Consider the following 24,681-nt stretch of genomic DNA (forward strand, 5'->3'; position numbering starts at 1 on the left):
ATAAAGACGCCTCCAAAGGAAACATCGATGAATGAGCTGTGACAATCACCTGTCTTTTCTCCAACAGCTCGGAATTCCTCTATTCTATCGATTTCATTTGCAGTGCCCACTCCTAGACGAAAAACAATGACACCAGATCAAAACGTACATTTGGATTGCAAAAATCAAAATGTTAAACTTGAAATAGCATTACAAACAATAAACATGGCTTTATTCTCCATCGTGAAACTATATGAAACCTTGGATGAGAGAATAAATACACAAACAAAACTTTTAAATCAGCTTATTAGCTTAAAAACATAATGCTAAAGATGCTGAACAACTTCAAACTCGTATGTATGCACATCAGAGTGATGTAGAGAACAGCCAACTGATACCTATACCAGATTCTGTACATAGAAACAAAACAATTGAAATATGTGAAACTGGGAAACCATGCACTAAGAAGAAGAAAAAAGAAAACAAAATACATGCTCGAGGAAGACAAACACAGAAAGAGGAAATAATATTAATTGACTCTCAGGAAAGTCAATTCCCAAATAAAACTCCTGGGGTATTGCAAAAAAATAATTATAAACTATTTCAAACAACTAAGGTAAAAAAAAGTAATAGAAACACAAATTAAAAAAAGTAAAAATATGAAATTACTGTCAGCGTCTAATAACAAAAGCTCACGACAGTTCTGTCAAACACCAATGCTGCCTAACTCTAATTTAATGACAAGGAGAAGAGCTATTGCAAAAATAAATATGCAAAATGTGGGCAAAATAAGATTGCATTACTGAATAAAACCAAAAGATGCTCATTAAAAAGTACAACCATTGCCACAGTACCCGAATTGAGATCCGTAGGGAACACAGTTTCTAGTATAACTAATTTGAATAAAATCAATTCTGAGAAACAAGAGAAGATAAATACAAATTATCAAAGTATACTGCAAAAGTCAACGATGCTAACACTTGAGGATAGAAGAAATGAAATGGCTTAATCACTTCATCTTCACTTCTCTCAACCGAAAGTGGAAGTAGTGGGGAAAAAAATCTTACAATAGACTCAATCAAGCTGGATGCACAAAGACCTAATTTAAAAGAAAATCAAAACAAATATCTTCAATACAATGAAAAAACTTTAGGTATAAGTAAGAATAACCCAGAAAAAAAACATTTACCTAATGATAAACACAAATATTATAGTTTGATATTACGATGCAGAAATCATCCATTTCCACAATATGCATTAAATAGAGCTTGTGCTGAACATTTTAGCTGATATTCAATTTTTGCAAGATTTAGAAACAGCTGACATTGAACAGATTGAGCTCATACATGATTATGATCTATCTGTTGCTAAAATCTGGCTAAGATCATGGATGATCCGAAACATAATATGCAAGCCAAATTAGAGATATAAAACCTAGGGTTTATACTGATCAATCCAGCTGACCAAGAGATGAATATATTAAATCATGTAAATGGATTTAACCCTAATGAGCAGGATTGTGCTTTGTCCACCCAGATGGAAAAAGCACAATCAGTTCCTGATCTAATGACGATTAAAAGAACAATCCAAAATTAATATTAACAACCCAACTTGCTTGACATATATGCTACCTTGCATCATTGAACACTTGGGGGCATAAGCATTTAACAGATGAAACTTTAAGCACACTAAAGACTATGATATAGTAGCATTACAAGAGGTATGGCTCACCTCAACTCCCATATGGGAAAGATGCACCCTATCCGTGATTGTTGCGAAACCACCAGTGAGGGGGCGACCAATGGCAGGTTTACTAGTAGCTGTCAAAACAGGATCGAATTTACTATTGGAACCTTGGGCATCCCGCAATATATTCTTGTAATTAGTACCTTGTAATTAGTACGAATAAAATCAAGGAAACAGTCCCTTGCTCTGATAAATGTGTAATGGAACCATGTTGGAATAAAAGATGAAATATTTTTAAAAGATCTAATAACTGATAAATATGATCACTCAAGATGCTTTGATAAACTATATCATGGTAGCAGGTGATCTTAATGTAACCTGTCTTCCCAGGAAACAAAAAAGGATATCGGATCTAGCACAGCAGTGGATATCTATCATGGAAGATCGACAGATGTACATGGTTAATGGTTTAATAGCGGATGATATCCCGCCTGCTGACACGTGGTAAAGAGGAAAACAGTCTGCCCTCAAAGACTACATATATACGTGAACAGGCAATTAATCACACAAAACACTTTACAATAAAAACACAAACGTCTTGTGACCACTATTTACTAGCAATACAGTGGTCATGGACAAGGAATGAAAAACAAATAAATCAATCGAATGCTTGTGATTTCATGGTAATTAATGGGCGAAATAGACTTAAATGGGATATACCAACCCTGAACCTAATGAACGAACTTTTGAATACAGAAATGAACAATGGACAACAGAATAATAAGAACATTGAAGACTTGTACGTAACAGCTATGCAAATATGTGCAAGATCTCAGAAAAAAGGTCCCGTTCTAATATATATATATATAGACTACACATATATGATCATGAATTAGCCCAAAATAAAATCTACATATTGTGCAGAAAGAAGAAAACTAATAGCAAAACGCCCCAACAATATGACGATAGCCTTGCGTTCACTAAAATGTCAGTATAAAAACTGGATAAAAGCAAGAAGGGCCGCATTATATCAACGAGACGGAGAACATGTGTTAAATGCTCTAAAGACAAAAAACTCAGCACTAATTTGGACCCTTCTTAATGAGGCTATGAGCGCAACACAAATGAGCATGCAGATTAATGCAATACCAGAAGAAGTATGGACTGCATATTATAAGACTCTATATGCTGGCCATCCCCTGTCCATTACTAATAATAGTCAAATACACAATGTGAAATACTCATTGCAGTTTGATATTGAGGATGTGCTATATTATATAATGAGATTAATCCCCTCAAGAACTGCAGGGCCTGATGGACTCTCATCAAACCATAAAAGCACATCCCCATGCCTGGACAAAAATCTGTACAACATTTTTTACAAACGATTCCGATCTCGTGGAGAACATTGATTGTAATTCCTATTTACAAAAAAGGAGATCGATGTGACCTGTGGGATATATTGACCCACCCAACAGCATTTCTCCACATCACCAAGCTGCAGTTGCGCAAAAACCACAAAATGGTTGCGCTGGCTCCTGTGAGCGCCAACACTCCAAACTGTTTTCCAACAACAAAAATGGCTTCACCGTCCTGCCAAGCACACATCAGGCAGATGGAACAAAGGGGGCACATTGAAGGAGATTGCCAGTGTGTGCCGACATAAACAAAAGGAAGAAAGTAGAAAAAGTGGCGTTGCTTTGCTGCAAAAGCCAAAATCCCATGGAAAAGAAAACCTTTTTCACCTTTAAAAAAAATGTGGCTTTGACGCAAATTCCCTCTGTTCCTTAAAGCCACTGTGATTAATAAGCCCTACCAAGCCCTGTGTGTCTCACTGTGCCTCATCAAAACCAGGCATGATTCTGAATTAACAAGCTCTGTCAAACCAACTCTAAAAAAAAAAAAAGAAAAAAAAAAAAATCAACCAGGAACTTTACTTTGACTTACACAGGAAACAAGGTCATTTTCTTTGGAAAAGTATCCAAAACTCAACTGTTCAGAGAGAGACTCTAACTAGCTGAGCCATGTCTGTTTCAATATATCTGTGCTGCAGACCAACTCCAGCATTCCAGAGAATAACAATAGCTGCAAGACAGTGTGTGAATCTGCGGGAGATGAAAAGTCGAAATTAAGAAGGAAGGCCAGCTGCACCATGTGTACAAAAAAAAAAAAAATGGCCTTTGCAAACTAAAGAAAAACAAATGCCTGTGTGTTGGAATAGTACACTGGTGAATGAAAACCTGCCAGTCTTTAGCAATATGAAGGGGTTGTTGCTGGTGAGACTATATAACATGGGTTATTTTATGCAACTGGCTTGCATTAATTCTGGATCTAAGATCAGAAATTAAAGGTTAAAACTATGGTGGCTGGAGTTGCAAGGTGAAAAACAGGTTTTCTGCTTGGAGGGGTGGCAGCAAAAGTAGGGCGCTCTCTCAGCAGATACTGACAACCCCCTGATAATTACGGGGTTGAACAGACTTTCGTCTCTGCTGGGACCCTGACAATGAAGCTCCCAGGGAAGGAAGTCTGAAGTGTGAAGAGGCAATATAACTTCAATCAAGGGAGAAAACCCCACCGTGCTCTGAAGGAAATGATAGTTGGCAGCAGTTGAAGGAAAGAAAAGAAAAATGGACCCAGGAACAAATGGACTGCCATTTGTTCCCAAAAACTATTTCAGGAATAAACTTTAAAGACTTCTATCTCTGCAGCAAGACTTTGAAAAAAATTGTAAAAATGTCACAGTTTAAAAGTGATATTTTTTTTGTGCTTCCTTTTGATACATGGTAGAACTCACTGACACCTTGGGGACAGAAAGGGCAATGTATTGAGGAAGTATCAATGTTGCAAACATACATTTTTGTACATACATCCCTTGGGATAATTCGCATCTTTGTGTAAAGGTTTGGAATTTTACGCCAAATCTTTTATACTCAAAATTACCAAAATGTATCAGAAGGGCGAAACAAGGTCTCACAGGATTGGACTGATATGTGCTGCACAAAATATATAACCTGTGTATATGATTTGCTAAGAGATTGCAATTGTATAAATGTATGTTTTTGGCAAAATTGGATTTTAAGTAAAGTAATTGTAGGAGTTTTTGGACATTGTAAAACTGACCTATAAATCTGACATCATTCCCTTGGAAATCCAACCAGTTGAGAGCAAGGCGGAGAGTAGCACCCCTGCCCAATCCAAGTAGTTTAGGGGCGTGCTTAGTTAACCCTGCCCAGCCTATACTTTGATGTCATTATGCACTATAAATCAGGGTACCTGACAGGACTCTAGACAGACACTCTTCCTGATTTCCTGCGCTGCGTTCTTGTTCTCGTCATCTTCCAGATCCAGACTCCAACTACAAGGCCAAAGAATTGCTGATCCTGCTCCAGGGCCCACTGCAAAACCCAAGCAGTGCTGGTCCCATTCCCAGCAAGGCCTCAAATTTACTAAAAAAAACCCCACTAAATCTCCCATTAACAAGGGGAAAGCTGTGGTACCTTTTGGCATCCTGACCCAGCCTGGCTTGCTGCCACTCACTGCATGCTGCTGCCATCCTGCTACTCTGATGACCTATAGTACCCAGTGACCAGAATTGCCTGTCCAGTCCTTGCCAGCCGGTGACCAGAACCACACAGCTGTTTGCCAGGTGCTCTGCCGTGTAGTGACCAGACCCGGTTGACTGTCCAAAAAGCCCAAAACTGAAAAGTGGATTGTGAGTATTTCATCAACCCCTAGAAATCTATAGTATACCTTGCCTTATCCTTATTGTCCTCTATAAGTCATTGTATCCTTATCCTGATAACTTGTCCAACTGTCAGTATTCTTTGTGCAATTTGTCATTAATCTCCAAGCATTAGCGCTACTTTCCTTTTCATTTCTGTCTTAAATAGAGCATATGTCATTAGCAATATTTTAACTAAAGTAATTTTCCTTAAAGAAAAGGGATACACTGCATGAAGGGTTACATCTGCAGCGTAACCTATAGAATTCACGGGTGGCGTTTCTCTTTTCTTAGTCCTTGAATCTAGTTAAAGTAAACTGTTCTTTTCACATACTGATTTCCTTTCCAATTTGACCCTTCGTTTTACTCAAAGCGTGCCTCCTTCTATATTGCATAACTCTTTCAATTTACCAGCTAGAAACTTAATTTCAATTCCATTTTGTACCTGGGATGGCTAACTATTCCCAAACATTAAACCACACTCCAAATCAGTGTATTTCACCCGTTTTTATTAAAAACTGTTTGGGTAATTTTAGGCGGGAATTGCAAAAGTGTACATTTTAAATGTGCTATTTGACTGCAATCTGTTTTAAACTTTCCACCCATTTCTGAACTGTATGCTTTTGGTAATCCATTCTTTGTGATTGTTAGTATCGTTGCATTGTTGCTTTAGTAAGGAATCCTATTTGCTCCAAGGCTTTTAACACACATTCATTATTGATTTATCCAGTTCGAGTGTCATTTCACAACCTTTAAAGGGGTTTAAAATCCCTTATTTGGGGAAGGAAGGTCCGATTTAGATTCAGTTTTCCGTTTCTTATTCCTGTGTACCTGCTGCTTCTTTGTATCCACTCAGAATTGATGAGTTGGGGGTTGAGGGAACCTTGCAGGGCAAATTGTAACTTGGGTGCTATCTGTCCTAAATCAAAAAGTGCTCCTATTCTGCTGTGCTGTGTATGCTCTATTAAAAAGTCAAACCCAGTGCATTGCTCACATTCGCATTGTCATTCCTCACTCCATTGGTGACCGCTGCCCCATATTAAAAAGTGTGTGATTGGTTTTGAATTTTAAATCAATAAATAAATATTGCATTTGACCAACCAGCCTGGTTCATGGTCGATTGTGGCCTGGTGTATTTGAAAATTGGGTGTGATATGAGTGGTGTATCATCCCAAAATTGAATCCATATAAATAAGGAGAAAAGCACCTCAGTTAAGTGCTAGATACTAGGCAGAAACCAAGGTGTGCGTGTCGCCTGATTGAAATCCTTAACAGACTTGAAAAATGATAGGCCCATCACGCTGCTCGATATCCCTGGAAATGTTTTTGCCAGTATCATATTGAAAGAATTCACAAAGTGGATTGAACTAACAGAATTACAAGACCCCAATCAAATGGGCTTCAGACGGGGTCTTCGAACGGCAGTAAATCTGCATGCTTTTGAGTTCATAAAAGCACAGGAAAGGCAAAGAAAACAGTCGCTTTATATAGCTTTCATCAATTTTGAGGCTGCGTTCGACTCTGTGTCGAGAGAGAAACTATTTGAAAAAATGGAAAGAGATGCGTGTCCCAATAATATCATCTATTGGGTAAAGCAATTGCATACGAATAAGAGTATTCAAATCAGACTTTTGCAGGATGGCAATTTATCAAAGCCCATTATTTCTTTAAAGGGACTTAAGCAAGGGTGTGTTCTCGCTTCAACCTTTTTCAACTTTTTTATAGGAGACACCCAGTACTCGTTTGCAGTTGCCAGGTCTGACTTCCCTAAGCTGAATGGTTCTGTGGTCCCCTGGGTGTTCTATGCTGATGATTTAGTTCTGTTAGCGAAGACACACACGGGACTTCAGGCTTTGTATCAACTGGGAGAATATTCAAATAATAATAGATTAAAAGTTAATGAATCCAAAATGTAAGGTAATAACTTTTCATAATTGGCAAAGCAAAGAAAAGAAAATGTTTAGATGGGTTTTACAAGAAGAGCCATTGGAAGTGATTAATGAATACAAATACCTAGGTATAATGATGAGCAATCCCCGACATGACAAAAGATATCATGTAGAAATGGAAAGAAAACGAAATACTGCTATATCACAGGCTCGAATACTGCAATATAAATTTGGGAAGTCTTCACTAAAATCCACTAACTTTTTATAATCAAAAAGTAGCACTAATCCTATTGTACAGTGCCGAGACAAGAGCCTGGCTATCAGAAACTCATTGGACACGCATTGAAGGAATATTTTGGAAATCAATTTTGGCACGACCTAAAACGACATCAATGTGTACGATCCGCCATGAACTAGAATTAACATCCCTCTATGCGATGTACAAATGGATGGTTTGTTCTCGTTACAGGAAGTATATTATGCCCTCTAACGGAGCTATTACTGAACATAATATCTGCCTATGTCTGTGAAACATCCTATGAAGAAGCACAAAATTGGAGACTAAAAATTCAACAGTGCTCAAACTTAGAGGAAGTTTTGGAAGACGATCTGATCGCAAATCCAAATGCGATCAAGCAAAAATTACATAAAGGTGATTGGATTAGGACAAGAGAGCTTTGCACAAATTTAACGCTGTTTATAAATCATGATTTTATGCATAGGAAAATGAGTACATCAGAACTGTACATAATTACATTTCCAGATGCATCAATGAGCATGCAATACATGAGATTTAGATTAAATCTATGGTATACAAGAGAAGTTCTCTACAAATGGAAAAGAATATCGATTGATGAAAATAAATGGTTTTGTGAAAATGTAACAGTAGTAGAAACATTAAAGCATGTAATATCAGAATGCCCGGCCTTGGAGAAACTGAGAACTAGGTACTACTTATGTTTTTATCCATATACCGTATATATGACATCTCAGATGACATGGAAAATAATTTTTGATTCGCATAAAACATCTATGAATATAGCAGCAGTAAAATATCTGATGTTTTTAAATTTACATGAAATGGAGGAACAGTTGAGCTGGTATTATCAGATAGGACAAAACATGTCTTATGTTTATTTTATTAATAGGCTTTCATTCTTCCTCTGTAGTTTATGATTACAAAGAGAACACATTTTGTAAATCTGACCATTGAGAGAGTGAACTGTATTGGACAGAAGATCATAGAAACATGGAATGGAATATGGACTATTAAATCCTTTTTGTATATAATTTTAATGTATATGTTAGATTGTAGGTTTTTTCTTTTTGTACAGTCACTGATGTGTAATGTTGATGTCGGAAATGTAAATCTATTATTATTGTTTGTAATTTGTTTGATTTTGAAAGGCTGTTTGTTCAGCCATATCAAAATAAATATAAAAAAATATATATAAGAAGGGACTTTATATATGTATCTTTTGTTTGTGTTATGTGATAACTCTACTTGCTAGTACTCATTTTTCATAGTGTGTGTTGGCCAATAAATAATAACTGTATGTTTATACATCATGTCTTACGTATAATTTGTGATTCCCATTGTGTGACCTCATACAAGCTCACCACCTCTGAAGATCTTAGCCTAGATCGCCTGTCACTGCTACCTGAACTGGTTTGGCTACATCTCATAGTTGTCTCTGTCACAATATAGGTTGGCCTTCTATAATCTGTCCACCAGCCCAGAGTATAGAAAATCATTCCTAACAGCTGACAAGCACACAAAGGAGACAGTTCGACTGCTGACGGAGCTGGGGTTTTCTGTGAACTATCTGAAGTCCTTTTTAAGGCAATCGCAGAGCATGCTGTTCCTCGTGCTATACTCAACACTGTGACTGGCTTCACCCTCGGAGGAGAGGCTAGCACCCATTCAAGCAAAGTGGCAGCGACTCATCGGTGAAAGCGGTCGTGGTGTGGGTCCCTCAAGTCGTTACTGGGTATGATGTCCTGCATATACCTCGTCTGTCTCTGCAGGCTGCAGATGCGACCCCTACAATGATTATTGAATGGACGTTGGATGCAAGTGTCTGGAAATGTTGCGTACAAGATCCCTCTCGATGAGTTCCGGCGGGCAATAGAATGGTGGGGGTGTATTAGGGAGAATTCTCATAAATGGCTGATTTCCCTTACCTAATGAGTCCCTCAGCAGCTTTGCTGGATTTCTAGGATTTATTTTTTTCACCTGGTAAGAGTGTGAGCCTTTTCTCCCTCTCTTACATGTGTTTTGCTGTGTGTGTTTTCACTTTTTGTGTGATCTTGAGCACTGGAGCCTCACCTACTCATGGCCTCATATTTTGTGTTACACAGCACCTTCAGTGCAATGACACAGGGTTGTCTTTGAGACTTCCCACCGACTCCATTTTCTGGGGCTGACTACTGTCCCCCAGAAAAGGGTAAAGTTGCCATTAACCTTACCTTAGTCATTTTAAACCACAGACCCAGTACACCCCATCTTACATGGAGTATTTGAAAGGGTTAACTCTTAGAGCATTGTTTTGCTCCCTTTACATTAAGACTTGGCTGGTGGCAGTGGTATCTACCCTAACTTTTCTACCGCGATTATCTTATATAAACGTGGTATTGTTTTAGGCTATTAGCCTCGAACATAAATCCACTTGACCAAATACATTTTATTTTGACTCTGGCTGGGTTTATTCGCCATTTCTTTTTGTTAGTCTTTCTCGTGTTTTACTCTGCTCGCCAAACCGGGGATGACTCCTTTGTTCGCTGTCTTTTCGCGGGCTTCTTCACAGAAAGGCGCCTGAAAGTCTAGGTAGGCAGGATGTGAGGGAGGGATCTTCGGACCCCTGACATGGGTTCCCTTGGTAACCCAAGTCGCACTCCTGTTTGATTGGCTGAGGGGACTGTCCTTGCCAGGACAGCCACCCTGCTGTGTAATTGGCAGCCAGGCAATATCAATGGGGGAAAACTGCATAAAAAGCAGGTCTCTGGGACTGGAAAGGCAGAGTCGCCACTGGAACGAACGAAAGAACCAACAAGAGGACCCATACACCGACTGAACCGCCCGGTGGAGCCGTGCTGCAGGTCCGAATCTCCAGAATCCAACGACAGACAAGATCCTCCAGGCAGGAAACTTCTTCCCCTGAGCTGGTGGGACCAACCAGTTCACCCAAACCACAAGCCAGGACCCCTCCTCTGATCGAATTTGCTGTACAGAGCTACAGTGGGCCGGATAGCCAGGTAGGTCGGACCCTGCTTGAGTTTTAAGGAGCGCACCTTTTATTCATTGCTTTGCTCTGCTGCTGGTTTCTTCCCTAAGTCGTGGAGGACCCTCCAGTCTTCCTACTTCTTGTCAGTCTGACAGTTGCTTCAGGAACCGTGAGCCTGCAGGAACGTCCGCCTCAGCTACAGCTCCCTCTCTGTTTTAAGGTACTGTGCAAATACAGTTGTGCGTTTCATTCATCTGCGGTGAAATTGTTTGAAATCTTTTTCCAATCCGAGGGCTTGTCCTTCTCTTCTCTTTGAACTAACTTTTGTATCGACCAACCTCGTCCGGAAACCGTGCCCAAACTACCCTGAACTGTGTGATCTTGAGCAAAAGACTTTTGACCCATTGACTTTGGCCCTAAGCCTTTTCTACCTGATTCTATCTCTGTAGTTCCTCTTGTTCTATTGCTCTGAGTACTTACCTGTTGGTTTGACCTAATTTCTAATAACTTTGTTTTTCCCTCCCTTTTAAATTGCTTGAGTGCCATTTTGCTCACTCTTCATTTTGTGAGCTTAACTTATCTGGAATTTAAGGGAAGTGGTGTGGTGTATTAAGAGTGTGATTTTTAGACTGCTTATAATAGTGTACTGTTATACAACTGAAGAGTGAAATAAATGTATATTCTTTTACTTGAAAACCTTGAGTCAGTGTTTGCCTGAATCATAGTAATTGCTGTCCTTTGTGTAACTATTTGATACTGCTCACTTACTCTTGAGATAAGTCTGGCTGCTGCACTACTGCTACCACTATAACCGTGTAGTGCAGGCTTGTACCAAAGGTGAAACTGTACTGTCACTTGTAGTCTTAATTGTGTGTGGTGTTCCTAAAGGGTACTGCATATAATTCTGCCTAACAGGGTGCGCTCCCACTTCGCCCTGGGGACGGGATTTCAAATCCCACCATACCAGGAGACGGTCACTACAGATGCCTCTCTGGCAGGTTGGGGGGGGCTCACACAGGACGTCTACATGCCATAGGTCTGTGGCTTCCAGAGGAGAAAGGACCTGCACATCAACATCCTGGTTCTAGGCCCACAAGTCTTTCCTACCATCTCTGAAGGGCAAGGTGGGGAGGGTCTTCACAGACACCATCACCATGTACTACATCAGGAACCAAGGGGGCTATCCGTCTCCAGCGCTCTCCAAGGAAGTTCAGGGCTTGTGGCACTGGGGCCATTGGACATGGGATGTTCCTCGTTCCACCTGGCAGGGTCAAGAACACCATTGCAGATTTGCTCAGAAGGGAGCGGAGCTCCAGCCACGAGTGGGAACTATGTCAGGTTAAGATGGACCGTCTGTTTGTCAAATGGGGCAGACTCCCAATCAATCTTTTGCCACTTCAGCCAACTCCAAATGAAATGCCAGAGGTTTGCCGGCAGATTCCATCAACCGAGGAGCTTGGAGGTTGCATTTTCCTTCCATTGGGAAGGCCTGTTTCTGACTTTTTCCCCCGCCCCCTCTCCTGCTACGTGTCATCAACACACTCAGACAGTGTCCATGCAAGATGATACTCATATCCCCTGTGGCTGCAGCAGATTTGGTATCCGGACGTAGTCAGCCTCCAGTCAAATTGCCAGAACTTCTGGACCTGCTGGCTAGAGAGAGAGGCGCAATCCTTCAGTATGACCCAGGATCGCTGAACCTGAAGGCATGACTCCTGCAGCCTTAGAGTTTGGAGGTTACGAGTTGCCAGCGGACTCCAGGGAAGTCCTCGCCAAAGCCAGGGCGTTGTCGACTCTAGTGCTATGGCCATAAGTGCTGGTCACAGAAGATTACACCTCTGATGGTCACGGCTCCATAGATCCTTCCATACTTGCTGTCCTTGGTCAAAGCTGGACTGGCTCACGCATCCATCAAGGTTCACCTGGCGCCCATCTCACGCTACACCAGATCCCCGGGAAGATCCTAGTTGTGGTCCCACAGACTAGTCCAGGAGTTCAAGGGGCTGTTCCGATCCTTTCCACCTTTTGAAAGCTCCTGCCCCAGCATGGCAACTCAACGTGGTTTTGACTAGACTTGTGGGGGGTGCCTTTTAAACCTCTGCATCAAGCCCCACTCAAGACTCTCGTGGAAAATGGCTTTCATTATGGACATCACCTCTGCCAGACGTGTGGGTGAGATCCAAGCCCTGTCCTACAAGCAACCATATCTGGCTTTCCATGAATCAACGGTGGTACTGCATACACACCCCTCTTTCATGCTGAAGGTTCTGTCGGAATTCCACCTCAACAAGCCTTTAGTGTTCCCTGTTTTCTTCCCGAAACGTTCATCCCGGCTGAAAGGGCCTTGCACTCTTTGGACGTTGCTCGTGCCTTGAAGTTATATGTGATACGCACTAAGCATTTTCTGAAGACTTCACATTTGTTTGTGACCTTTGGTTCTGAGAATCATTTAAAGGCCCTGTCCAAGGCTTCCATGTTGAGGTGGCTCTCCGGTTACATCATGCTCTGTCTTCGGCTTGGGAACCGACGGCTGCCGGGCTGTCCGACAGCCCATTCCACATGAGTGATTGCTGCGACGCCGGCGTTCCTGTATGGTGTGCCCCTGCTTGACATCTGCATGGCTGCAATGTGTAGGTCCACGCACACCTTCACAAAATTCTACTATGTCGACTGGGAGGAGTCCAAAGTTGGCCAGGCATTGCTGCGCAACCTGTTCGCTTGAGGTGAATCTGTTCCAGGGTTCAGTTTAATTGCTTCTATTGAGCCTTGCCACCTCCCGTGGTTGTGCAATGCTGTGCTTCTGTGTATTCGTTATTCACGAGCATGTGAATCCATGCCAGACCCCATGCTGGAGAACGTTTAAGCTACTTACCTGTAACTATTGTTCTCCAGTCTGGGTCTGTTGAGGATTCACATGTGAACTCTCCCTCCGGGCCCCTCTGCGGCTCTTCTTGGTCATACTGCCAATTTTCGTGCTTACCAAATCTGAAAATGGCTGTCGGAGGCGGGGCTTAGGGAGAGGACTGTCATTGAATCGGGTAATATGACTCCGAGGACAGTGATTGGTTTAGAGGAGAAATACAGTTTTTAAGTGAAACCGTTTTTTCTTTTATCCGAGTAGTCCCAGCCTGACGAGCGGGAATATTCATGAGCTTGTAAATCCATGCTGGAGGACAAGAGTTGTAAGTCACTTAACCCATGCTTTGCATTTGTGAATGCTATGAGAAAGCGGGAAATGATATGACTTCGGGCATATGGTCCCACTCAACCAGCGCTGTGGTGACCTCCTCTGCGCTACAAAGGGGAGTGCTCTATAGAGTGTCTGCTAGGCTGTGACTTGGTCATCCCTTCATATGTTCATACGTTTGCTAGTCATTACTGCCTGGTTGTTTCCCGGGGTTCAGGCGGCCAGTTTGGAACGGTGATGTTGCAGCGCTTTTTTTGTTATGCTTTAATCTCGCCAGTTAAGGTTCAATTGCTTTGGGAGTCCAACGAGATGAGCAATTTGTGGGAGAATGCAATCCATTGAAGGAGAAATGTCTTACCTTTTATGTTTTTTCTATGGATTCTTCTCCCACAGATTCCTCATGGCCCTCCCAGCCTACTCTATGAAAGTCTTTTTATTATTATTATTTTTTTTAATTAAAGATATATATTTTTTGGAAAGCTCTAATTTCTTTTGTGCTTCAAAGCCAGTCCTGACATAAAAAGAGACTCCCACACCAGTATTCTGGTTACAGTGACTAATAGACCTATCCTGGAGTGTGCACGAGTGTTTGCCTTGTTTGGACCCTCCTGGATTTTTACAGTCTTTCTTTGGTGGTTGCTGCGGCTTGGAGGTGGTGTCAGAACAAGCGAGAAAACACTTATAATTCCAGCCACTATGCGGAGCTTTGCAGATTGCGGGGGAGCGTTTGCTTTGTTTCCAACAGTGACCGTGTTCACTAACCGCTTTCCCCCAGCTGACAGAGCAGGTAGGTCCTTCGTTTCACCTTCGTACTCTTTTTTAAAGGGAACTTTACATTTGTTTCAGCAGAGAAGTGGATATATTTTCTACCCGCTCATAATGAACGAACCCTGCACCAGATACCACACGAGACAGTGGAAGAGGGCAAAAATATCTCCCTGCTAAATTCACCGGCGCCAATTCTGGATATTAGCTTTTTGTCGGCCAAAGCGAACTAAACGTGCTGGAAAGATGCAAATCTATGGAGAAAGGACTCTGCGCAGGGCATTGAATGTGAGAACAACAAAGTCCATGAAAGCACAGAAATCTTTTCAGATTCAGGAAACTCGCTTTCGACCAATTGGCGATAATACGACTCCCTGGATGGCAACTACTAATGATATTCAATTACCAGACACCTCAATAACAAAAGATCTAAATGATTTGACGGATGTTGAAAAATCAGACTCTGCTGGTTCTGATTTGATGTTCGATGAATCTCCTGATAATACTAAAGCTAAAAGTGACATCAAAATTAAAGGTAACTCAGAACTTAAAGCTACTTCAAGTAAATATCTGATTAAATTTGACATCAACAAAATCATTTCCATCAAAAAAGGAAAGGACCTCCAATGCTGTAGTCAGACTCCTCCCTCACCCTAAGACCGAACTAATTAATTGATGGAGCCTGCCCAAGCTCCTAACTTCACGTGTTTCACATGTAGCGAAATCAACCAAGTTAAGATCGATGCAGCTCATGCAGAAGCAACCTAAAGTGTCCGTAGAAGGGCCGACACAGCCAATCCAAAAACCAATCCAGAAGCAGGATAAGCGTTTCAGAGTGAAGGAGGTTCTTAACCAACTTTCAAGGTTAAGTGATTCTGATAAAGATCCAGAGTTGCAAACGTATCCAAATGATTTAAACACAGGAGGTGACCAGGCAAAAAACAAAAAATAATTGCCTTTTTTGTGGCGAAATCTAAAGATACAACCGGAAATGCCATTCATGCTTGATATCTTTTGCTACATTGCCGCCTGGAGAGGCTGTGCTTTCAATCTTGTCACTAGAAGACATTTTTTCACCAAAAACACTGCATGGCCCTATTAACCCCCCCAATTCCACAAGCTGTCACGCACACTGCAGCACCATAATGGCTATTTCTTCTGCATTACAGCCTTTCATGAGGTTGCATGACACCATGAATGAAAACATCAAAGACGAAGCAACATTCCAGGCCATGATTCATACCAAACTTACTTATATAGAATCCTTTGTATCATTGCTTCAAACCACAGTGGATAATGAGACGGCCACAAGTGTTTACTTAGAAAAAAAGCTTCAAGACTCGTTGAAACAAGAGCAATTAGATTTTTTAAAAATCCTAGCCTCCCTGCTGGAGCTATGCCAAAGCAAGAAAGCGGCATGGGACTTAAAAGATTCAAATGTAAAGATCACAGAATAAGTCCTGAACGGAAATAGGTGTAATCCGAAAACTACAACAAATCCACTGATATTGGAAAAAACACCCTGAAACCTTGCAGTACCCCACTACATGGGGCCGGTGTCATATTAAAGAAGTATTGGATAAACAGGGTGAAAACTCGCAGCCTCCCTCTTTAGGGGATAGGGCTCATATTAAATAAGCTGACAGATTTGTGCTGAACACCGAGACAACACAGAGCATCAATGTCTTTAACAGGCGACCCCCTTCTAAACAGTATAAATCCCAAAATCTACAGAAGGGAGAATTGCCAAACTGGCTCTGACATTTCGACTGAATAAGGCTCTACCACCCTCATCAGCTAGTGCCTTTCCGATCTTCCAAAAGAGGAAAATGGCAATTTTAAGGTGAAGCAGAATCTGCTCAGACCAAAAAAAAACATTAAGAGACTTCTAAAGCTAAAATCGCATGAGGTCAAATCGTTTATACTCAATTTGTCAGCACCCCTGATTTTTCCAAAACAGGTTTATTCCAAATTCAGGCTCCAGCCATGCAGTTGTTCAGTACCTGACAAATTGGACCGGAATGATGACACTAGAGACATATTAATAACATCTCTAGAAACTTCTGAATACCCGTTGAAGGCACGCCCCTGAACGCTCACACTAAAGAGAATGCAACCTGCTAGGGAAGAAAGGCCCAATTCGATCTTGTTAGGATGACGAATTTATTCTCACACGCAAATGAGAGCAACAGCAAAGAACTCTGCTGCTAAGAACGTTTTGCCGAAAAGTAGTACAAGCTGAATCTTATAAGGGAAAACATTGTCATAAATGACGCAATGCATAAAGTAAAAACCTGTGCGGCTAATTGGATGGACCCTATACATGTACTACCTCTAGCCATAAGGGATGGCAGTTTATTGGTCATAGCCCAGTCCATCCATCTTGCATCACGTGGGTTCTGCATGGCTCATCATCTTCTCACGTCAAAGGTCAGGCAACAAATTAATTATAATCTCACTGTACAGCTTGTTTTATCACTCCTACTGTGCACTTGGCAGGCCTTAAGACAGACACACAGGAGGTTCTGGGGCACTGTAACCTTCACGCACACATTTCACTCACTCCCTCCGTGCCATTCGGCTCCAAGGTCTTCACCCTCGTTTTGAACTATAATGTATCCCTCCCAGCACCTTACAATACAAATCACATGATTGTCTTTTCAACAATATGCCCTGTCCAACCTCTTTGAAAATGTCAGGACTTGTTACTTTGGGATTGGTGGTCAAAGGGCACCTGGTGCCATGGAATTCGGGGACTTTGGGTTTAGTCATTTATATGGGCTATAACTCGTGGTCACCCGGGAATGGTCCGGGTCATGCTTTGCCCAGTGTGAGATAGCATGCACACCAGGTTCTGGTCTCTGATCATGTCCTTGAAGGGCACATTCCTCTTGGGTGAAAAACACATCTTTGCAACCCTTTTGGAGCAATGAATAAACAGTGGGGCGGGTGGGGGTGCGAACTGTCCTCATAGGAGCTCGGCCATGACTGGAGATTTCTGTGGCCTCATGGATTTGGGCCTAGTGCATGCAATGCTGTATTTACCGTGCTGGCCTTCCCTTCTTCCTAGGATTACTAATATCTACCCAAAATAGCGATGCTGCCTGCGCTTTGGGCCACACCATGTAGTTTAACTGTAATTGTATTAACATGGGGTCCTGCTGGATGGGCAGGCGTCCCTCTCAAGGCCCCCCAGGCTCATCACAGTGCATCAAATGCATCTTGCCTTACTTTAAAGCATCTGGGGCAGACAGGGCGGCCCCCTTCCCAACATTCCCCCTTTAATTTCTTCTACAGTAACGAATTCTGGAATACTTTAGTGCTCCCGCTCCACAGTCTCTGCATCCACATATAGCTGAATTCTCCTTACTGGCACCCAAGCCCTACACACTGATCGCCAATGCTCTCCCCAATGTGCGTTTTCTTCAGGTGAGCAACTCACATAAATACATCCCCCCTCCACCGCCAGGTCCACCCAAACCTCTTGTAATTCTCTCAATTAGGGGGTGGGGAAATGATAGTGTGGTATAGAGGATCAACGTCATCTCTATACAGGATGGGGAACATTTCATCCTTCGGGCCACCCTGTGGGACATCAGTTTGTACTTCAATATTTTTTGTTTTGCGATGTGCTTTTGGAACCCCAATTGATAATTGATAATATACCAATAAAAACATATAGGAAATTAGTGGGACAAGGACACAGAGGCCCTGTACCTCCAAACCCTTTCCAGCCTGCAAGGCCCCAGATTCTTCGTCGGGGTGTATGCTCGATTTTGGTTCAACTTTTTGCCTGCAGTCCTCTATTGTGGCCCCATTGTGGGCTGAACATTGTATCCATCAGGAAGAACATTACGCAAGGTAAGTAATTTGTTCTTTCTTTCCAGTCACTGTCCTTGCATAAGAAAATCAGGTATAATGTCTGTGCCCCACAGTAGTACTGACCTCACTTTTTCAGCTGTTAGATCTTGTCTTTCTTAGAAAGTAACCTATGCAGCCATTTCAGGTCTGTGAAATGCTTCAACATTTAAATATGATTACATTTAAAGTTTTACTTTTCAGGTATCTTTGGATACATTGCATATAACTGCAGTGAAACATATTTTTTCAAAAAGCTTAAAACCAAAAGCCATACAGCAGGCTAAGGCAGGATGCTCCTCACTTTTAAACAAGGAAACAGCAAAAACTGTAAAGGCGATCCAGACATACTTGCAAGCTATCACCAACCCAGAGGCGGCAGCTGCCATTGCTCACAGGATTGCTCAGGAACTACCAACAGGTATTACGGTGTTGATTTCTTAATGAATGAAATATACAATATGTTATGCTGCAAAAGGTAATGTGTATCTCCAGCACTTTAATCACAAGATTAACAAGCAATGAAGAGCACAGCAGGGTAAAAGGCGCGGGAGGATATCCGGGGAAGATCCAGGGCTTTTGAGCAGCTCACCGGATATCTTTCAATAAAGACGCGGGCGGACTGCGAAGAATACCTGGACTATGTCTCGCCGCAGATGGGAAAGAGCATTATATTTAAAGTTCTGTATTGTAATCTTGCCGACTGGTGTGTTTCGGCATAGGTGGACTATTGCTGTTTCCGCGTCATGTATCCTTTGTGGTGAGTCTGAAGAGACGGCAGAGCACAAATTGTTACTTTGTCCGCCCACCATTCTCCCTGAAACCCCTGTTCTTAAGCAGTAGATGTAAGTCCCTAGTTGGTGCTATGGCAATTTGCCTGGATGCCTCGGATAAGGAGGCTGTGCTTGCCATTACAAGTTATTTGAGCTGGGCAAGAAAAATGTATATGAGGAAGGCTAAGTTGCTGAATAGTGCTATGGAGTAAAGGCATCTTTCTGTACAAGCTGCTGTTGTCTGTATAATGTTGACCTGTTTTTATTTGGTTTTAAGGTAAAGCACTGATTGTGTAATTTTAGTAGAGTAATTATGAGCTACGCGATTGTGACGTTGTAACGAATGTGTTTTCTGTGAGTGAACTGCTTTTATGACCATCTTCTCGAAATAAAGCAATACACATTTTTTTTTACTGTTTCCTGGAATTGATCTACGATGAAATCTAAATATGACCTAAGCTGCAGGAATGATTGCAAAGCGTTTTGGAGCACCCTTGCATTGGTCAATGGAGCATTTGTTTTTTGGAGCCCAAAGACAAAAAAATTAAAATCAAATCCTATTAACACAGAAAATACTGGCTCCAAATTAGCTATACAGGTTTGGCCCCTAGTATTTTATTGGTGGATTACAGTAGCACAGAAGTAAGCCATCAACAATCAAAAACCTTTTAGGTAAAAGTGCTAATGATTCAAATGTTTTATTTATAATCCCGAAGTATATTTACTAGTATTTCTTGTCCCTTTTCTTCCATTTTTCTGGACTGGTATGTCTGTACTCATAGTTTCATTATCAGACCATGTCTTGTTTGACGTGAGGAATGTCCCTGCCCTCTGAAGCATTGGTATCGCTACCCGAGTTCCTTTTCACTGCTGGGCCAAATCGATACTTGTTGCAGAGCTGCATTTCTTCAGCTTGCATTGTGTCTACATTTTGATGTTGTCTCGGGGCTTTTCCTCAGGGGATTTCCTCTCCCCCTTTTTACTGGGTACTATGAAAGTACTCGTCTAATGGGCTGTGTCCTCCAACAGATTCCTCATGTTTGATATTTGTTTCAATGGTTTGCCTTTCTACTGCAGATTACTCATCAGATAGATATCCCTTTTGTAGGGAGAATTCTCATTCTATGGCTAATTTCCCTTACCTATAGAGTCCTCCAGCAGCTTTGCTGGATTTGAAGGGTTTTGTTTTTTTCCTGCTAAGAGTGAGACTCTTTTTTTCCCACTCTTAAGCATGTTTGATGTGTGTGTTCTAGGCTATTTTTGTGTTTAATGTCTATGAGGTTTATCTCATAGGAACCATCTTTATACACATGTGTTACACAGCACACTCCGTGCAGTAACACAGGGGTGTCCTAGGGACCCCCAAACATAGACTCCATACCCCGGGACTGACTACTGTCTCCCAGGGCATGTAAAGTCCCCATTGACTTTACTAGTCCATCTTTATGAACTAAACCAGTACAACCCATCTTACTATGGAAGTACTGGAAAGGGTTAATAGTTTTTCCCTTGTGCTCATTTTCGAGAGGGTACCGTACAGTCCCTCTCTCAAAGGTTTCTGGCTGGTGGCAGTGGTTTCTACCAAAAATATTTCACCGCAAATATTTCCCTATGGGATTTTCCCATTGTTCGAGTCTACCACATTTAGTGACAGCCTCTAACATACAGCCGGTTTATTTTGATATTAACTTTACTCCGGTAGGTTTTATTTGCCAGAACTTTTATACAAATTCGTTATCGTTTCTTTCTCTAAGATCCTAACCCAGGTCCGGGATCCTTTGTTCGTCCTTTTGGCGGGCTTCTGCCAAGAAGCCCTCTTTTCGGCGCCACTGGTTCTGTGGTGGACCCATTGTGTGGGAGGAGAGTAGGCCCCCTGGACAGGGTTGCCTCAGCAACCCAAGTCGCACTCTGCCCTGATAGGCTGGAGGATCTCCCGCCAGGAAGACCACTCAAATGTGTGAGTGACAGCTAGGCTGTATGAATGGGGATCATTTTGCATAAAAGCAGGGTCCTGAGGACTGGAAGAGCAATACGTTGCCACTGGAACTAAGAAGCTGAAGAGGAGAGAAGCCAAAGACATCTGCAATGACTGAACCACCGGTGAAGCCCTGCTGCAGAGTCTCACCACTTTTCTACACACGGCGAGAGGAGATCTTCATCTGCAAGAGCCTTCTTCCCTTGAGCTGGTGGGGCCAGCCAGTTTGCCAATCTACTTCCAGGAACTGCCTTGGTCCAATCGCCAGTGCCCTGCACTCGGAGACTGGATAGCCAGGCACCCGTCCACCACAACCATGATTTAAAGGACCGTGCCTTTTAATCCGTTTCAGCATCACAGCGGCTAGCTTCTTCCCTGGGCAGTGCAGTCACTCGCACCTTCCTCCATGACGAGAGCCTCTCTTCCTCTGCTGGACAACACGAACTGCAGGAACTACCAGGAACCACCGCCTCCTCAGGAGCCGCTTCCACTTTTTCAGGTACATTGTTCCGCCAAGCCTCCCGTTTCGCGAGGTATTACTAAAGGTGTTTGAAATCCTTTACCTACCTCCTGGGTTGGCCACCCTATTGACTAACACTGTCTTTCACTTTCTGCAACCACCTTTTCGAATCGTTTAACAAAGACGTGACTGCAGCTACAAGAACATTTTGCTCCTAGGAACTTTGTTCTGTACCACTGACTCTGGCACAGGCCTATTGACTCTGGCTAAATCTGTTAGAACTGCCTTCTCTAGATTGCTTCTCACCTAGAAATGTGTTGGTGTGCCGAACTCTTATAACCACCTTTTCCTTCCCTCTTTTTAAACTTGTGAAGTGCCATTTTGCTCGGTTTTCACCTCAGTATTATACATGCTAAAGTACTGCCTTGCCTAAACTTGTTAACAATCTTCTAAAGGAAGTGTTGCTAGGGTGTTTAAGAGTATATTTCTGTATAACTTGTGCTTTCCCTCCCTTGTGAAATTGTGAGAGTGCCATTTGTGTTTGGTTTTCACTCTTGCTCAAACTTGTCTACAATTTAATCGGGGAGTTGTGTATACTTTTCTTGACTGATTTTAACTTGCTTTAATAACTGTGATTGATGTGTTTAACTAGAAGTGTGTAAAATAAATATACATATTATTTTTAATACAAAGCTTTTGTCAGTGTTTCCTTGTGCCATAGTATTGTAGTCCTATTGTGTAAACCCTGAATACTGCTCATCTCCCTCTTGAGATAAGTCTGACTGCTTAGCCACAGCTACCAACTAAATCTTTGTGGTACTGACTGATACCAAAGGGAATTTATTGCATATACCAAGTAGTCTTAATCTTCTGTAGTGCTCCCTAAGGGAACTGCGCAGGATTCTGCCTAACACCCTTCCAGTGTCAGCTGCTCAGAAAACTATTTTGTCAGGGTGCGTAGTGCACCTCGACTCAGCCGTCGATCCATCTTTCCTCAACGGCGCTTTCGTCTATTCCGGACATGTCGGTCGCCGTATATGTATATCGTCACTGCGCCCCTGTACCTCAGTTCCTTTTTTTCAGCACACTGAGCATGCTGATCGAGGAACAACACCCTCACGAGAATCTTTTTTTGTACCAACAAATTGCTGATTGTTTTTCAAATTGTGTCCACTCTCAAAATGGCTAGCTTCAAGCGCTGAAAGAACTGTAGTTCCAAGATGTCAATCACGGACCCACACAACGTACCCGTGTCGTGCCTCTGTGTCGATCACGTCACCGAGGACTGTGGTTCTTGTACGAAGATGAACCCAAAATCACTACGGGGGAGGGCTGAGAAACTCGTGGTAGGCCGGCCCCTCGTCTAAATCCCCTGTGCGCTTGACCAACAGGTTGTCTGAGATAGATACGGAAGGGCCTATTCATGAAAAGATAGACATTGTAAGGAAACTAAAAAGAGGTTGCACTCTCTGTAAAGACTGGAGGGGTGTATCTATACATCTGCCCTCTATGTGGCAGAGTAAAGGCACAGAGCACCCCAGCCAAGGTTCTCTATATGGTAGCTATGGACGAACAACCAAGTCTTAAGCTCTCAGGAGGTGATGCAGGGTGATTCAGTCAGCCCCCAAACCCTCACAAAGTAATGTCCACACACTGTTATGTGCTAACACAGTTCTTTATGTAAAATAAGGTTCATATATATATATATATATATATATATGGCTTGTGGAATCTGCTTAAATTACGTACGTGCTGTGCATGGGCCGACATCTAGTGGAAGCTGCAGAGTATTACAGTTTGTTTTTCGAAACTCGAAAATGGGCGTCGACATAGGGCGTGCCAGTAATACTATCCCTAGTGTGACGTCCACTGTACCCATTGTTAGGCAGAATCCTGTGCAGTTCCCTTGGGGACCACTGCAAAAATATTAAGACTACAGGAGTAAGCAGTAAACCCAATTGGTAGCATCTGTACCACCCAGATTTAATTGGTAGTTGTGGCTGAGCAGTCAGACTTCTCTCAAGAAGAGTTAGGCAGTATACAGAGGATGCACAATAGGGCTAAAAACACAGTAGAACAAGCAAACACTACTGATCAGAGCTTTGTATCAAAAGTATATAATTATTTATTTAACACACACTTTAGGAAATACACTAGCACTATTAAAACAGAAAAGTATTCACACCTCCCTTAGCAATTACTAGACAAGTCTAAGTCAAAACACCACTTTTTGTCAAAACAGAGGTGAGCGCATAACTTAAATGGCACTCCAATAATTAGGTTAAAGGGAGAGAAAAAGGCAAAGGAGAGAAAAAGGCAGGTCATAAAAATAAAACAGTTCCCAACACTTTTAAAAGACCAAAACAAGTTAGTGAAGGCAGAGTCTACTGTAGAGCCAAAGTTCATAGGCCAGGCCCACTTTAAATGGAGCAAGGTGAAATGTGCGCAAGATCACACGGTTTAGCAATGCATTCAAGTCTTGGTAGAACTGTTCAAAAGAGGTTGGGGTGGTTCAAAAAATAAAGTAAGATGGTCTGGGGGCCAACCCAGTTGGAAAGCCAAGGATTTAATTGTCACCTTGGGCAAACCGAAGAAAGGGAGGCCAGGTGGAACACAGTACATTTAAAGTTGAGGAAGCTCCAGCGGTGGCAGTGCTTCCTGGCAGTGGGTGCAGTTCGTGGTTTCGACCAGGGGAAGAGAGGATCTCGTCGAGGAGGAAACTTGGAGTCGTTGCACTGCCCAGGGAAGAAACCAGCCGCAGAGTTAATCGGTGAAAAGGTGCGTTCCTTGTATTCGCTGTATGGACCATAAGAGTGGTCCAGCTTGGCTATCCGGCCGCCGGGGTGCTTGGCCCGGGCGATTCGACCAAGAGATGTCCTGGAAGGCGAAATGGCTTACTGGTTGATCCCACCAGCTCAGAGGAAGAAGACTCTTTCAGCAGAAGATCTTCTCTTGTCGTCGGGAAAGTGGTGAGGTCGCAGGGCTCCACTGGTGGTGTCATTGTTGCAGATGGCTCGGCTTCTCCCCTCTTCGGATTTCTTGGGTCCTGTGGCGACTTCCGAAGTTCCAGTCCCAAAAGCCTTGCTTTTATACAGAAAAACCCCCATTCAACAGCCTAGCTGTCACTCATACATGCTAAGTGGTGAGACGGGCGGCTCACCACT

General features: G+C 42.4%; 1 protein-coding gene across 2 annotated transcripts in view; it reads left to right on the forward strand.

Annotated features, from left to right (window-relative positions):
* Positions 1-24,681, forward strand: part of KNTC1 (kinetochore associated 1) — a 2,501,313-nt gene that overhangs the window by 1,600,644 nt on the left and 875,988 nt on the right. For both annotated transcript variants that reach the window (XM_069619627.1, XM_069619628.1), the window contains exon 49: positions 18,514-18,730. In XM_069619627.1, coding sequence (XP_069475728.1) covers positions 18,514-18,730 — 217 coding nt within the window. The remainder of the gene's footprint in view (positions 1-18,513; positions 18,731-24,681) is intronic.

This window comes from Ambystoma mexicanum, chromosome 10 (assembly GCF_040938575.1).
Source record: "Ambystoma mexicanum isolate Mex_15411 chromosome 10, UKY_AmexF1_1, whole genome shotgun sequence".
Taxonomy (NCBI): Eukaryota; Metazoa; Chordata; class Amphibia; order Caudata; family Ambystomatidae; genus Ambystoma; species Ambystoma mexicanum.